The 15,905-nt window shown below is 45.3% G+C and overlaps 1 protein-coding gene across 1 annotated transcript in view; it reads right to left on the bottom strand.

Annotated features, from left to right (window-relative positions):
- ITGA8 (integrin subunit alpha 8) overlaps nucleotides 1-15,905 on the bottom strand; it is a 266,086-nt gene that overhangs the window by 101,597 nt on the left and 148,584 nt on the right. The window contains exons 15-16 of the mRNA XM_040352410.1: nucleotides 15,274-15,390; nucleotides 3,324-3,379 (exon numbers count right to left, since the gene is read on the bottom strand). Coding sequence (XP_040208344.1) covers nucleotides 3,324-3,379; nucleotides 15,274-15,390 — 173 coding nt within the window. The remainder of the gene's footprint in view (nucleotides 1-3,323; nucleotides 3,380-15,273; nucleotides 15,391-15,905) is intronic.

Raw genomic sequence — 15,905 nt, 5'->3', positions numbered from 1 at the left:
CGCAGGTAGGGGGGTGTGGGCAGCGCAGGTGGGGGGGTGTGGGCAGCGCAGGTAGGGGGGTGTGGGCAGCGCAGGTAGGGGGGTGTGGGCAGCGCATGTAGGGGGTGTGGACAGCACAGGTAGGGGGGTGTGGACAGCGCAGGTAGGGGGGTGTGGACAGCGCAGGTAGGGGGGTGTGGACAGCGCAGGTAGGGGGGTGTGGACAGTGCAGGTAGGGGGATGTGGACAGCACAGGTAGGGGGGTGTGGACAGCGCAGGTAGGGGGGTGTGGACAGCGCAGGTAGGGGGGTGTGGACAGCGCAGGTAGGGGGGTGTGGACAGCGCAGGTAGGGGGGTGTGGACAGCGCAGGTAGGGGGGTGTGGACAGCACAGGGGGATGTGGACAGCGCAGGTAGGGGGGTGTGGACAGCACAGGTAGGGGGGTGTGGACAGCACAGGGGGTGTGGACAGCGCAGGTAAGGGGGTGTGGACAGCGCAGGTAGGGGGGTGTGGACAGCGCAGGTAGGGGGTGTGGACAGCGCAGGTAGGGGGGTGTGGGCAGCGCAGGTAGGGGGGTGTGGGCAGCGCAGGTAGGGGGGGGTGGACAGCACAGGTAGGGGGGTGTGGGCAGCACAGGTAGGGGGGTGTGGACAGCACAGGTAGGGGGGTGTGGGCAGCACAGGGGGGACCTTTCCGAGACCTGCAGGAGGAAGATGAAGAGAATGATTGTTCTATATGCATATCCACTTCTCCTTTTATCCAGGTTACAGGAGGGGGGGGGGCTGCTGTACTCACGGTTGCTGTCATCAAGGCGGGCATTATCCTCCGGGCATCGTGGGACCTTTCTCGGCAGGAGACAGCAGCTCTAGCTCCTCCCCATTCTTAGTCACACCCCCGGCACCGACGGCTGACCAATACAGGCGGCCGTATCGTAGCTGTGTCATCTAGCTCCTCCTTCTTTGGTTCGTCCTCCCAGCGCCGATGGCTGAGTTTAGCTGACAGCCGTGCGGCCGCGGAGAGGCTAGCTGAGTGGCGCGGGCTTAAAGAGCAGCCCAGCTCTCTTGGGCCCTGCGAGGACTTGCGGCCTGGTGGCCCTAGCGGCCGCGGCCTACCGGGAATTTGCCCGGTTTGCCCTATGGCCAATCCGGGCCTGGGTCCCAGCCTTTCATTAAAAAAAAGTACAAAAAAAAAAAGTATTTTTTCCAGGAGGTTGGCTTTTTTATTTATTTATATAGTTTTGTAGTTTGTGAAGCGGTAAAGGGTTTGCATCCCTTCTAGATTTTTGTTGTTGTCTATGGGCCATATTCTCAGAGAAGTTACGATGGAGTAAGTCAGATACTCCATCGTAACTCCCTTTTTAGGCCAGTGTATCTATGCTCCTGATTCTCAGAATCATTTTTGCATAGATACACTTAAGATCCGCCATCTTACACTGGCGGATCTTAAATGCAATGACGCCGGCCGCCGCTAGATGGCATTTACGTGAAGGAGTCATTTGCATATGCAAATGATCCTTCTACGCCGATTCCCGAACGAGTTCGCGTCGCGTAACCGTCGCTAACGTCGTTTGCGTAAGCGGAAACTTACCCCTGCTATATGAGGGGTAAGTTTCCGCAAGTCTCGCGTAGGCCATGTTACGGATGGCGTCGGGTCCCCGTCGTGTTTTTTTCGTCGGATACGTCGTTTACGTAAGTCGTTCTTGAATACGACTTTACGTCAATGACGCACACGTCGGTGTCATTGACGTTTTCCGCCGAGAACTGGAGCATGCGCACTGGGCTTTTTGCAGCCCGGCGCATGCCCAGTTCTTTTGCATCGGGGGCGCGCTTCATTTGAATAGAAGCCGCCCCCTTGGAGATCCGCCAGGCTACGCCGGGACACTTACACTCCGCTGTCCCAACTTATGGAGCAAGTGGTTGGGGAATACAACACCTGCTCCAGTAAGTTGGGACAGCGGAGTGTAAGTGCCCTAAGCGAAGCAGGCGGAGATTCTTTAAGAATATGGCCCTCTGTCTCCATTGGGGTGGTAATCCTTAATTTGTGTGCTGGTGATTATTAAAGTGTATGTTTGGCCTAAAGTTTATTAGTTTTGGAGACATCAGGAAATGATTTGAACTTCTAATTTTTACTGCTATCTAGAACTTTGTTAGAGAGATTTATCTGGCTTCCTGTCCTGCTGACAATGTTTTCCGAACAAGAAGCGAGGGCAACTCTCCAACAGCAGCACAAACAGAAATAAAACTACCTTATATACTCGAGTAAAAGCAGAGTTTTTCAGCACATTTTTTTGTGACTAAAATACCCCCCACGGCTTGTACTCGAGTCACCTTTTTGCACCTGGACCTTGGGGACCCACTTTGTAGCCCCACTCTTCCTCTACAAGTGTGCAAAGTTTGTTGTCCGGGGGTCCTACGGCCGGGGAGCACCGATTTTTCAAAGCTAGGCACCCCTTTCATAGACTCGTAGGCCCCATACACACGAGAGAATTTATCCGCGGATACGGTCCAGCGGACCGTTTCCACGGATAAATCCTCTCAAAGATTTCCGCAGATTTCTATGCGATGGAGTGTACTCACCATCGCATTGAAATCCGCGCGGAAATCCTCTGGCGATGACGTGTCGCGCCGTCGCCGCGATTATGACGCCGCGACGGGCGCGACGCTGTCATATAAGGAATTCCACGCATGCGTCAAATCATTACGACGCGTGCGGGGAATCCCTTTGGACGGATGGATCCGGTGAGTCTGTACAGACGAATATCTATCTGCTGAAATTCGGAAATATATCCGCGGATAAATATCCGCCGGAGTGTACACACCATAGAATCTATCCGCTGAAACCCATTCGATGGGATTTATCTGCGGATAGATTCTATGGTGTGTATGGGGCCTTATGGTAAACGGCCATTTCTCCGGTGACTTTGGGGACCCAGTACTGGCCGTTCGTAAGTCCCCTGGACCCAGAACTTGGCACACATGTAGCCCAATTTCTCCTCTACAAATGTGCAACGTTTGAGGGGCCCTACGGCTGGGGAGCACTGTTTTTTCAAACCTGGGCACCTCTTCTATAGACTCACATGTTAAACGTCAGTCTAGTCATGGGCACAGTGAGGCATGGGCACAGTGAGGCATAGACACAGTGAGGCATGGACACAGTGAGGCACAGTAAGGCATGCAGATGGACACCCTAGGCTTATACTCGAGTCAATAAATTTTCCCATTTTTTTGTGGTAAAATTAGGTGCCTTGGCTTATTTTCGGGTCGGCTTATACCTGAGTATATACGGTATATATATTTTTCTGCAGTATAAGCAAATGAGCAGTCGAATGCAGTAGAAATACATACCTATATTATGAGGAATGCCTTGTCCCGTTACTTGTACACAGACTTTCACAGCAAAACTAAGAACAAAAACAATAACCTGTTAATGAGCACATTTATTAATCAAACATTATCAAAATATAGGGCCATATTCTGATACATTTCAGGCGGCGGAACGTATGTACTTTACGTTACGCCGCCGCAAGTTTAAGTGGCAAGTGCCGGATTCCCAAACCACTTACCTGTGAACTTGCGGCGGCATCGCGTAAAGTCCACCCGTGTAAGCCATCCTAATTCAAATGATCCAGGCAGGGGGCGTGGATCATTTAAATTAGGCGCGCTCCCGCGCCGATCGTAATGCGCATGCTCCGTCGGGTAAATTACCCGACTTGCATTGCGCTAAATGACGTCTCACGGACGTCATTTGTTTTGACTGTAACGTAAATGGCGTCCAGCGCCATTCACGGACGACTTACGTAAACGACGTTCAATTTTGAAATTTCGACGCGGGATCGACGGCCATACTTAACATTGAGTACGCCACCTAGGGGGCATCTTTATCTTTACGCCGCGTATCGCTTACGGAAACGACGTTAAAACACTACGGCGGGCAAGCGTACGTTCGAGAATCGGCGTGAGTAGTCATTTGCATATTCTACGCTGACCGCCACCTAGCGGTCAGCGTAAATATTGCAGCCTAAGATACAACGGCGCAGGCTGGTGTATCTTAGGCATGTTTAAGTGTATCTCAGTTTGAGAATACACTTAAACATAGGAAAGGGACTTACGTAGGCGTATCTGTTGATACGCCTACGTAACTTGTTTAAGAATATGGCCCATAGTCCTTTACTGTATTGTGGTACTTTCTGCAAAACTTTTACAGTAAACTTACAAAACAAAATAATCTCAACTACCCATAAATTAAAGTTAAGACATCTTCAGTTTGAGAGTGAGTTTTAATTTAAGAAAACCTATAGGAGAATATGAACTGTGGAAGAGATGCCCAAGAAAAGGTCAGCAGAGGGCAAAGGACTACACCAGAATTGCCTTTGGTCCCCCTGCAGCTGATCTTTTTCCCATCAGTGACTTACCAGGTAAAAAAAATTGACTTAAGGTAAAAAAAGTCTTCTGTTGCAGAGGTTCCCCTCAACCCCACCTTATACTTACCTGAGCCCAATCTCAATCCAGCGATGTGCATAAGAGCAGAGGTTCTCTCGGTTCTGTCCCTCCTCATTCGGTAGATTGATAGCAGGGGGAGCCATTGGCTCCTGCTCTTGTCAAACAAATCCTATGACATTGGAGACGATTTCTATGGGGGCATTCGGCGGGAGGTAGAAGCCAGGAGCACCAGCGGGGGACCCAAGAAGGGAGAATCGTGGCTGCTCTGTGCAAAACCATTGCAGAGAGCAGGTAAGTATATCACGTTTATTACTTTAATTTTAAAGAAATAGAAGGCTTTACAAGCACTTTAACGAAATGCATGTTAACATGAAAAACACATAAGAACAGCAAAGTGTGAATGGGCCCTAATTGGGAGATATTTTTGAGAAACGAGCACCCTATGTCATTTGTGAAATACATTTTTTCCACTGAATTTATAATGTACAATTTAGTTTTTCACTACTTTTCCTATTCTAATTAGATTCCTTTTACTATGGCACAGATATTGCCCAGTCTTCAGTGTTTTTTTTTTTTTCTTCATGTTCCTGTGTCCACAGATAAATAAAAAGGGTCCGAATGACTAAATGTCCCCCTGAAGTAGCATCCATTCCTGGCATGCCAGAGCAGTGAGGTCACTGTGGCATGTTCGATACACAGAGGAAAAGGGGAAGAGGAAATTCCATGTACCTCTGCAGGAAGAACTCCATCACAGTAAGTGCAGCAAGCCACCGATGTGGCCAACGCAATTACATCTCTTCTATGCACCATTAACGTGTCTTTGGAAGATGCTAAACAAACCTCTAATCATAATGCAGCGAAGCTGAAGATTAACTTCCTCTTTGTAATGTGATTAAATGGAATAAGAGCTGACATCTGGCGGGTCTCATACCGCACTCGAGGACAAATTTCCTACACGCTATTAGGCATGATAATGTCAAGAACGTGGAGAGTAATTATCAGAGAATACCACGGCTCTCCTGAGAAATCAGGAATCTACGGGTAATTTCTCATGGGAGATAAATAGTGAACTGATTAAAGTACTAAGATGCATGCTGTTCCATGTTGTCTGATAACAGCCACCCAAGTCCCATTCAACACTACATATTATGCATCTGACATAAATATATATTAAAAGAGAATGCTACTCTTTTGAAAACTGTTCAAAAGGAATGACAGTGATGTGATAACCTATGTAAATTGTATTTATTAATTATTTTGTTCAATGATGCCCATAAAGGCTTTTAGGATATTAAAGTGTATGTAGACTATAATACCTGCAGCGGCTCGCAGAGGGCAGTGTGAACTGCCTGCGGGAGAGATGCGGTGCATGAACCGGTGTATTGTCCTCAATGTTCCACTGTGGGGGAAGTTCCTTCACTGACTGCGCAGGCGCAAACTTCCCGACGGAAATCCCCGAACCTCGCCCGGCATCCAGGCTCATTCTTTAACATCCCCGTGGATTGGAGGATGTTAAAAAAAGAGCCAGGAGGCCGAGCGAGCGAAGCGAGCTGTCCGAGCGCAGCGAGGACGTGAGGCCGACTGGCCACTTACCTCAAAATCCACGGCCGCCGTTCGGGGATTTCCGTCAGCAAGTTTGCACCTGCGCAGTGCTTGAAGGAACTTTCCCGACAGCTGGAACCAGCTCAGCGCATCAGTTTGCGCATGCGCTTGAACTTCCAGGACACCTGGAACCAGCACGGCAGATCACCGGCGCAGGAATCATGCTGGTTCCCTCATCGCTACAGTGTGAACCTAGGCTCAAAGTCTTAAATACATTTTAAACAACTCTTGAATTAAGAATCAAGTGGTACCAAGCAGCACAGCACTAAATACAATACTGCACTGAAAACTCCTCTCTGGGTGGCCCCAAATGAGGTAAGAAGTAACCCTCTTTGAGTGAACAACGTGCTTTTGGTACTTCCCATAGATAGATTTCAGAACCCCGTCATGCTCCATTCTCTAAAGGGAATGGAATAAAATGCTCGGAAGCCTCCTGCCCGATCAACCCCCCCCCCCCAATTTACCAGTGTTTTATTTTCTTAAAAGTCCCTCCTTCCCTCCAGGCTTCAATTCCTCAGGTGACTTCAAACATTGGATCACCCCTGGTTGCATGTGTCTCTCTCAGCTTCTCATGACAGAATGAATGAAATGTTTCTCGTCAATACAACAGACATACAAATTTCCTAGCTCTGAGCTTTTTAATGGCTGAGGCCTCGTACACACGACCATTTTCCTCTGCAAAATCCATCAAGAAAAATGCTGGCAGAGCATTTTTTGCCGAGAAAAACGGTCGTTTGTATGTTGTTTGTCGAGAAAACTGTCGTGGATCTCGACGAGAAAAAAAGAGAACATGTTCTCTTTTTTCTCGTCGGGAGTCTCAATTTCCTCGTCGTGTTTCTCATCGGGCTGGTTTATGATGAGAAACACATTCGTGTGTATGCTTAGAAACCCGTGCATAATCAGAATAAAGTATTAACGGGAGCGCACCTTCGGTAAAAGTAGCGTTCGTAATGAAGATAGCACATTTGTCACGCTGTAACAGACTGAAAAGCACGAATCGTCTCTCACCAAACTTTTACTTAACACGCAGTAACATGAGATTAGCAAAAGCAGCCCCAAGGGTGGCGCCAGTGGAATCAAACTTCCCCTTTATAGTGCCGTCGTACACGTTGTACGTCAACGCGTTGGAGGGGGGGAGGAGACAAATGAGCAGAAGTATCACTTTTGGGTGGAACTCCGCTTTAAGTAACGCCCTTTTATAATCAGCTGTCCGCTGGACACCTGTTTAATGAATAATTAGCCTCACCTGTAGTTGAATTCTTGTTAATTAGGATTTTGTTGCCTAAAAATTTGCTTTGCTCTTAAAGGGTTTGTAAAGGAATTTTTTTTTATCTTAATAGCTTCCTTTACCTTAATGCAGTGCTGTTTTCATGTCCTCATTGTTTGTTTTTGCTCTCAAGTTGCTGTAATTCTTCTCTGATCTTCACACTTCCTGGTTGTCTGTTTCCTGATAACCACAGTACTGGGAGCTCTCTCTCTCTGTGGTCACTAACTTCAAGGAGGTGTGATTACTGTGTGCCTAAAACCCCACAGCACCTCCCCTTTGGATCAGTTTTGTTTTCCAAACCATCACTGCTCTGTGGCTCTGTATGCTCTGTACAGCAGAGAGGCAGGAAACAGCATGCAAAAACGAAACTAGAAACTACAGGTACATTATATTATTGATTTTTATCTATTTTTAACCGTTTTTAAAAGGAATCAGTTAAAGCGGGATTTCACCCATTTATAAATTTTTTTTTTTTTCTCCCCTTAGCTTCCTGCTCGTTCGGTCTAGGGGAATCGGCTATTTGTATTAAAATATGAGCAGTACTTACCCGTTTTCGAGCTGCATCTTCTTCCGTCGCTTCCGGGTATGGGTCTTCGGGAGCGGGCGTTCCTTCTTGATTGACAGCCTTCCGAGAGGCTTCCGACGGTCGCATCCATCGCGTCACTCGTAGCCGAAAGAAGCCGAACGTCGGTGCGGCTCTATACTGCGCCTGCGCACCGACGTTCGGCTTCTTTCGGAAAATCGTGACGCGATGGATGCGACCGTCGGAAGCCTCTCGGAAGACTGTCAATCAAGAAGGAACGCCCATTCCCGCAGCCCATACCCGGAAGCGACGGAGAGGATGCATCTCGTAAACGGGTAAGTACTGCACATATTTTAAAACAAATAGCCGATTCCCCTAGTAATAACGAGCAGGAATCTAAGGGGGAAAAGTGCCCTCTAAGGGTGAACCCCCGCTTTAACTATTATGGCCCGGATTCACAAACAGCATGAAGCCTATTTTCAGGCGTATTTTAGTTTCTGAGTCAGGCGCACAAATACGACGGCGCATATTTGCACTTACGCGGCGTATCTCGAGATACGTCGGCGCAAGTGCTTTGTGAATCCGGGCCATAGTCTCTATACCCTGTAAACAGTCATTTCAGCATATTTTTTTTATTTTATTTACAACTCCTTTAAGACTTCATTGGGGTGTATTCATTTTTTAAACATGGTCTTGAATGAATTTGTTAGGAAAAATACTTTGGGGCAGATCCACGTACAGCGGCACATTATTCCGCCGGGCGTAGCGTATCTAAGATACACTACGCCGCCGTAACTTACTTTTTTTTTTCGAATCCTCAAAGAATCCGCGCCGTAAGTTACGGTGGCGTAGTGTATCTTTGGCGGCGTAAGGGCGCGCATTTCAAATCGATGTGATGAGGGCGTGTTTTATGTAAATACGTCGTGACCCGACGTAAACAACGTTTTTTTTTAACGGCGCATGCGCCGTCCGTGGGGGTATCCCAGTGCGCATGCTCGAAATTAAACCGGAACAAGCCAATGCTTACGACGGTGATGTCATTCTACGCAAATCCCTATTCGCGAACGACTTACGCAAACGACGTAAAAAATTCAAATTTCGACGCGGGAACGACGGCCATACTTAACATTGAGTACGCCACCATATATGAGCTTTAACTATACGCCGGAAAAAGACGAACGCAAACGACGTAAAAAAATGCGCTGGCCGGACGTACATTCGTGGATCGCCGTAACTAGCTAATTTGCATACTCAATGCGGAATTCGATGGAAACGCCACCTAGCGGCCGGCGGAAAAATGCACCTAAGATCCAACGGCGTACTAAGACGTACGCCTGTCGGATCGATCCCAGATGCAGTCGTATCTTGTTTTGTAGATATAAAACAAAGATACGACACGGGAACTTTAAAATTACGCGGCGTACCTATTGATACGCCGCGTAATTTTAAAGTTCCCGCGTCGTATCTTTGTGGATTCTTTTGTGGATCTGCCCCTTTGTGTGTGAAAATGAGCGCATCTTGGTTGCAATCAATAGCCCACATTTGTGGCAGTATTTTGTAATATAGTGTTCCATAAAAAATGTTGATTCTGAATGGAAAGTAAAGGTTTTCTGACAAATCTATTGGGGTGTATTTATTTATGCTGAGCACTGTATGTGAACGTATTTGTGTGTATGCGCACACAAGTGTAAAAATAATTTCAGCCTTATTTTAATGAAGCAAGGTATATGTACTGACTGGAGACTCAGATTTCTGTAATTTTTTTCCTGATCTATAAGCGCATGTTTATAAACTTGTGTGTACAGGCACATTAGAAACAATGGTCTGTATTTATATCAGTAAAAAAAAAAATGCTTGTATGCCTAAAAATTGGTCATGTTTAGGCAGCAGTGTGCAAGACGTCCCAGAATTCCTATTACCTAGCTCATCCCATCACTTAGATTGAGGAGCTGTTTCTAAGACAGCTCATGAAAAAAAATCGTGACCCCCCTCAAACGATGTATTTAAAAAATACCTACACAATTTTAGTCCAGTGTATTATATGTCACATTTGCATTAATCTAACACATTCCAAACCTGACATAAAGCATTACCTCACAAGACTGTGATTGTCCAAAAAGAAGTCAGGAAAATGATTTGCTCTGTTGGGCTACATTCCTAAACTGCACTGATTCACACGTCAACAAATTACTGTCTATGCAGCGTGCCTAATTCCTCTCATCTGTTGCTTGTTACGGTTCACATTGTGGGGATTCATTACACACAAGTGCCCTAACCTATAGTGACAAACTCTACATGTATCCTTTCTCTCTGGAATATTAACAAGCTACAGTACCAGAAAGTTGCCGATTAAAGCCAAACTTCATGCAAGCAGCTAAATGCACCACAGATTTGTGTTGGCTCTGACGGTTTCATGATTCTGGTACCACAGACAGCACAGTCTAGTTGGTGACTTAACTTTGCTCCACTTGAGTAAAGCGATGCAACTTGGTCATTGACCCTTCCCTGTCTGTCTAAATGGATAGTGAAGGAGAAGTACTACATTAATGAGATACTACATTAACCACTTAAGGACTGGACCAATATGCTGCTAAATGACCCAAGGGGTTTTTACAATTTGGCACTGCGTCGCTTTAACAAACAATTGCACGGTTGTGCGACGTGGCTCCCAAACAAAATTGGCGTCCTTTTTTCCCCACAAATAGAGCTTTCTTTTGGTGGTATTTGATCACCTCCGCGGTTTTTATTTTTTGCGCTATAAACAAAAATATAGCGACAATTTTGAAAAAAATTCAATATCTTTTACTTTTTGCTATAATAAATATCCCCCAAAAACATATATAAATTTTTTTTTTCCTCAGTTTAGGTCGATACGTATTCTTCTACCTATTTTTGGTAAAAAAATCGCAATAATCGTTTATCGGTTGGTTTGCGCAAAATTTATAGCGTTTACAAAATAGGGGATAGTTTTATTGCATTTTTATTATTTATTTATTTTTACTTCTAATGGCGGCGATCAGCGTTTTTTTTCGTGACTGCGACATTATGGCGGACACTTTGGACAATTTTGACAAATTTTAGGGACAATTGTCATTTTCACAGCAAAAAATGCATTTAAATTGCATTGTTTATTGTGAAAATGACAGTTGCATTTTGGGAGTTAACCACAGGGGGCGCTGTAGGAGTTAGGAGTGTGTGTTTACAACTGTAGGGGGGTGTGGCTGTAGGACTGACATCATCGATCGAGTCTCCCTATAAAAGGGTTCACTCGATTGATGCAGCCGCCACAGTGAAGCACGGGGAAGCCGTGTTTACATACGGCTCTCCCCGTTCTTCAGCTCCGGGGAGCGATCGCGACGGAGCGGCTATAAACGAATAACGAATAGCCGCGCCGTCATCCCGGATCGCTCCCCGCGGGAATCCGATCGCCGCATGTAGCGGGGGGGGGGGTGGGTCCCGGTCGGACCCCCGACCTGCGGAAAAAGGCAGGGACATACAGGTACGCCAATGTGCCTGTACGTGCCATTCTGCCGACGTATATCTACATGCGGTGGTCGGGAAGTGGTTAATGAGGTCATGGCCTCTGCTCACTTTCTTCTGTCCTCCTTTCTGAAAACTCTCAGTGCTACAATGCCTTGAAAAAGTATCCATACCCCTTGAAATTTTCATGTACCAAAAACGTAAATGTATTGTATTGGAATTGTATGTAATTTATTTTATATGATAGTGCCATATAATTGAAAGAAAATTTATAAATGGCTTTCAAATATTTTTAAAAATAAATATCTGAAAAGTGTGGTGTGCATTTGTATCCCCCCCCTCCCTTTACTCTGATACACTTAACTAAAATCTAGTGGGACCAATTGCTTTCAGAAGTCACCTAATTAGTAAATAGAGTTCACCTGTGTGTAATTAAATCTCAGTATATATACACACACAACTGTTTAGCTAGAGAACTTTAGTGAACAAACAGCATCATGAAGACCAAGGGACACACCAGACAGGTCAGGGATAAAGTTGTGGAGAAGTTTAAAGAAGGGTTAGGTTATAAAAAAATATCCCAAGATTTGAACTTCTCACGGATCACTGTTTAATCCATCATCTGAAAATGAAAAGAGTATGGCACAACTGCAAGCCTACCAAGACATGGCCGTCCACCTAAACTGACAGGCCGGGCAAGAAAAGCATTAATCAGAGAAGCAGCCAAAAGGCCCATGGTAACTCTGGAGGAGCTGCAGAGATCCACACCTCAGGTGGGAGAATCTGTCCACAGGACAACTATTAGTCTTGCACTCCACAAATCTGGCCTTTATGGAAGAGTGGCAAGAAGAAAGACATTGTTGAAAGAAAGCCATACAAAGTCCCATTTGCAGAATGCGGGAAGCCATATGGGGACACAGCATGTGGAAGAAGGTGCTTTGGTCAGACTAAAATTGAACTTTTGGCCTAAAAGCAAAATGCTATGTGTGGTGGAAAACTAACAATGCAAATCACCCTGAACACACCATCCCCACTGTGAAACATGGTGGTGGCAGTGTCATGTTGTGGGGATGCTTTTCTTCACCAGGGACAGGGAAGCTGGTCAGAGTTGACGGGAAGATGGATGAAGCCAAATACAAGAACATCTTAGAAGAAAACCTGTTAGAGTCTGCAAAAGACTTGAGACTGGGGCAGAAGTTCACCTTCTAGCAGGACAACAACCCTAAACATACAGCCAGAGCTACAATGGAATGATTTACTGTAGATCAAAGTATATTCATGTGTTAGAATAGCATAGCCAATGTCCAGACCTAAATCCAAATGGGCAAATATATCACTCTCTAGATGTACAAAGTTGGTAAAGACATCCCCAAAAAGACTTGCAGCTGTAATTGCAGTGAAAGGGGTTCTACAAAGTATTGACTCAGGGGGGCTGAATACAAATGCAAACCACACTTTTCACATATTTATTTGTAAACAATTTTGAAAACAATTTATCATTTCCACTTCACAATTATGTGCCACTTTGTGTTGGTCTATCACATAAAATCTTAATAAAATACATTTACGTTTTTGGTTGTAACATGACAAAATGTGGAAAATTTCAAGGCGTATGAATACTTTTTCAAGGCACTATAGTTTGGCAGTACTCTCCAATGCAACCCCCAAACGCTTTATGATAATACTGAGTTTCTGAATGTGTTGGCCGTGTTAGTGTGTGTGGGACAGTTCTTTGGTTAATACGCCTGAAATGTCTGAAAGCCTTTTTCCACAGAATTTTCTTGGTAAATTTGTAGTAGGTCTTTCCTCAATTGCAGAGCTTGGAACCAGCATGCAGAATGTGAAACCATGTGCATAGCCAATTTGTACACACATACTACTGCCAATTTAGACAAGAGCCATTTACCTACCAGCATGTTTTGGAGGGTGGGATGAAGCCGACGCAGTAAAGTTACGACATTTATGTTAGGCTTTTCCCGGCGTATAGTTGCCCCTGCTATATGAGGCATAAGTGCGGCGTAACAATGTTAAGTATGGCCGTCGTTCCCGCGTCGAAATTTGAAAAAGTTACGTCGTTTGCGTAAGTCGTCCGTGAATGGGGCTGGACGTCATTTACATTCACGTCGAAACCAATGACGGCCTTGCGGCGTACTTTGGAGCAATGCACACTGGGAAATTCCACGGACGGCGCATGCGCCGTTCCGCAAAAACGTCAATCACGTCGGGTCACAGTAGTTTTACATAAAACACGCCCCCCTGATCCAAATTTGAATTAGGCGGGCTTACGCCGGCCGATTTACGCTGCGCCGCCGCAACTTACGGAGCAAGTGCTTTGAGAATACAGCACTTGCCCGTCTAAGTTGCGGAGGCGTAACGTAAAGCGCATACGTTACGCCCGCACAAAATTACGCCGCTGGACGAGAATCTGGCCCCAAGTGTCTATACCGATCAGCTATCAATCAGGTTAGAAACTATTGTGGGTAATGTCCAAGTAAAAGGATACATCATGTAAGAAATAGACCTTTTAGCAGTCAAAGCACAACTGACTGCTGTCTTTACAACATCCGGATATGGATGGCAGCATAAGAGGATGCTACAAATATATACATACGGCCACATTCTTTGAGGGTTTGTTTTCTAGAAAGTAATACTTGTGTTTATTATCCCAAGTCCTCCTTGCCATGTAGATCACTGACTACCTGCCAGGTTGCCATCACTGAGGTATTCAGGTTTGTTGTTTCTTGCTTAAAACATCAACGGGCAAATAAACCCAGAGCTTATTATGCTACGTCAATTCTGGAATGTCATGTGTCTATCAGAAATGGAAGAAGTTTGGCTTTGGCTCGTTGAACTTCTTCTAGACTCCTTTGCGCTGTTCCGTAGTTTCCCTTACTTATATATATATCTATCAGCGCACTATACAAGATACACAGCTGGTTCACAAATACAGGACGATGGATCCCACGGGAGAGAAGAATTATGTGTCGGTTGGATTTAACCTACTAATCACTTTCAGATGCTGAATACAAGGTTACAACAACTACGACAGACCATTACAACTCCATAATCTGAACCGACAACAAAGACCAACTCTCAGCAAACAGACTCTTAGCCACTGTCGTAAAATTCTCATCATGTTCTTTCAAATTCTGCAGCTCTAAGCAGTTGGGTATTGGGCTATCAGCAGATTTCAGTCTCAGAATTTAAAAGTATTTGACTAGAAGGCAACATTCTTATTTTACATGATGTAATCATTTTGCCTCAAGATTATGAAAAAAAAAAAAATGATAAAAAACTCTATTACAGTACCAGTAATTGAAGGAAAATTCCAATAAAGCTTAACTATATACACTATATTACCAAAAGTATTGGGACACCTGCCTTTACACGCACATGAACTTCAATGGCATCCCAGTCTTAGTCTGTAAGGTTCAATATTGAGTTGGACCACCCTTTGCAGCTATAACAGCTTTACCTTTCTGGGAAGGCTGTCCACAAGGTGTGTCTATGGGAATGTTTGACCATTCTTCCAGAAGCGCATTTGTGAGGTCGGGCACTGATGTTGTGCGAGAAGGCCTGGATCACAGTCTCCGCTCTTATGCATCCCAACGGTGCTCTATCGGGTTGAGGTCAGGACTCTGTGTATGCCAGTCAAGTTCCTCCACCCCAAACTCGCTCCAAAGATCTAGGTTCTGGGTATTTTCAATAACTCCAGTTAGTGAATGGGTTGGCAGGGGAGCGTGAGAAAGGTAAGTATTAGTAGGTAGACTAAAAAGAGAGCCTGATACTTTGCCCTGGGTGGGAAAATGCTGTTGGAATGGGCCTATGGATAAGGAAGGAGTGGTGGAAAATCATATACTCTGATTGGGAAATCTTTGTTGTAGTGGTAGTGATAAATATAAAAAAGCCACCAAACTTCACCCACAATAGCAATATCAATATGTCGTCCACTTGGCCTTTGAGCAGCAAGAGTTTTAACTTACCAAGTCACCATGATGTCAGAGGTGTCTGGGAGGGAGAGCTGGCAGGTCCTGACCTCAGGGTTCAGAATCGTAGGGTTGAGAAAAAGCTGAGCATCCACTGTAACTACAGGTCGGGCCCTGAAAGAAGAAAATACTGTATAATACATAGCTCAGGCAACAAGGTAACCCAGTCTGCCTGCCAAACACTGCAACCATGCTAAGATCTTGTATACATTTTTCAATGAATGCCTGTGGAGCACCTTAGATTCTAGTCCCAGGCTCTGTACATGGAGTCCCACCTTCTGCCCATGCTGAGATTAAAATCCTCCAAATCAGGACATGAAGCTCCACCTGCCATCATTCAACTGTCAAATGGCAGAACATGAGTCTGCAGTAAGGGCCCATTAAGATGTCTGTGTCATGCTACAAATACAGGTTAACACACCACATTTGAATGCCATCGAATGCCACAACACAACAAAAATCAGATATGTACTACTTTTTTTTTACACCACACTGTGTAGGTGTGAAGCCAATCTAAAGAGTCTGGCATTTGATAGCTGAGTGTAAGTTAGTGTCAGGATTAGACGGGGGCCTATTGTCCACATAGGCAATAGTCAATATCCCATGTACAGCCTGAGCCCAAGTTCCAA

This window comes from Rana temporaria, chromosome 5, assembly GCF_905171775.1.
Source record: "Rana temporaria chromosome 5, aRanTem1.1, whole genome shotgun sequence".
Classification (NCBI taxonomy): domain Eukaryota; kingdom Metazoa; phylum Chordata; class Amphibia; order Anura; family Ranidae; genus Rana; species Rana temporaria.
Note: the sequence above shows the minus strand (reverse complement) of the source record. Positions and strands in the feature narration are given on the sequence as shown.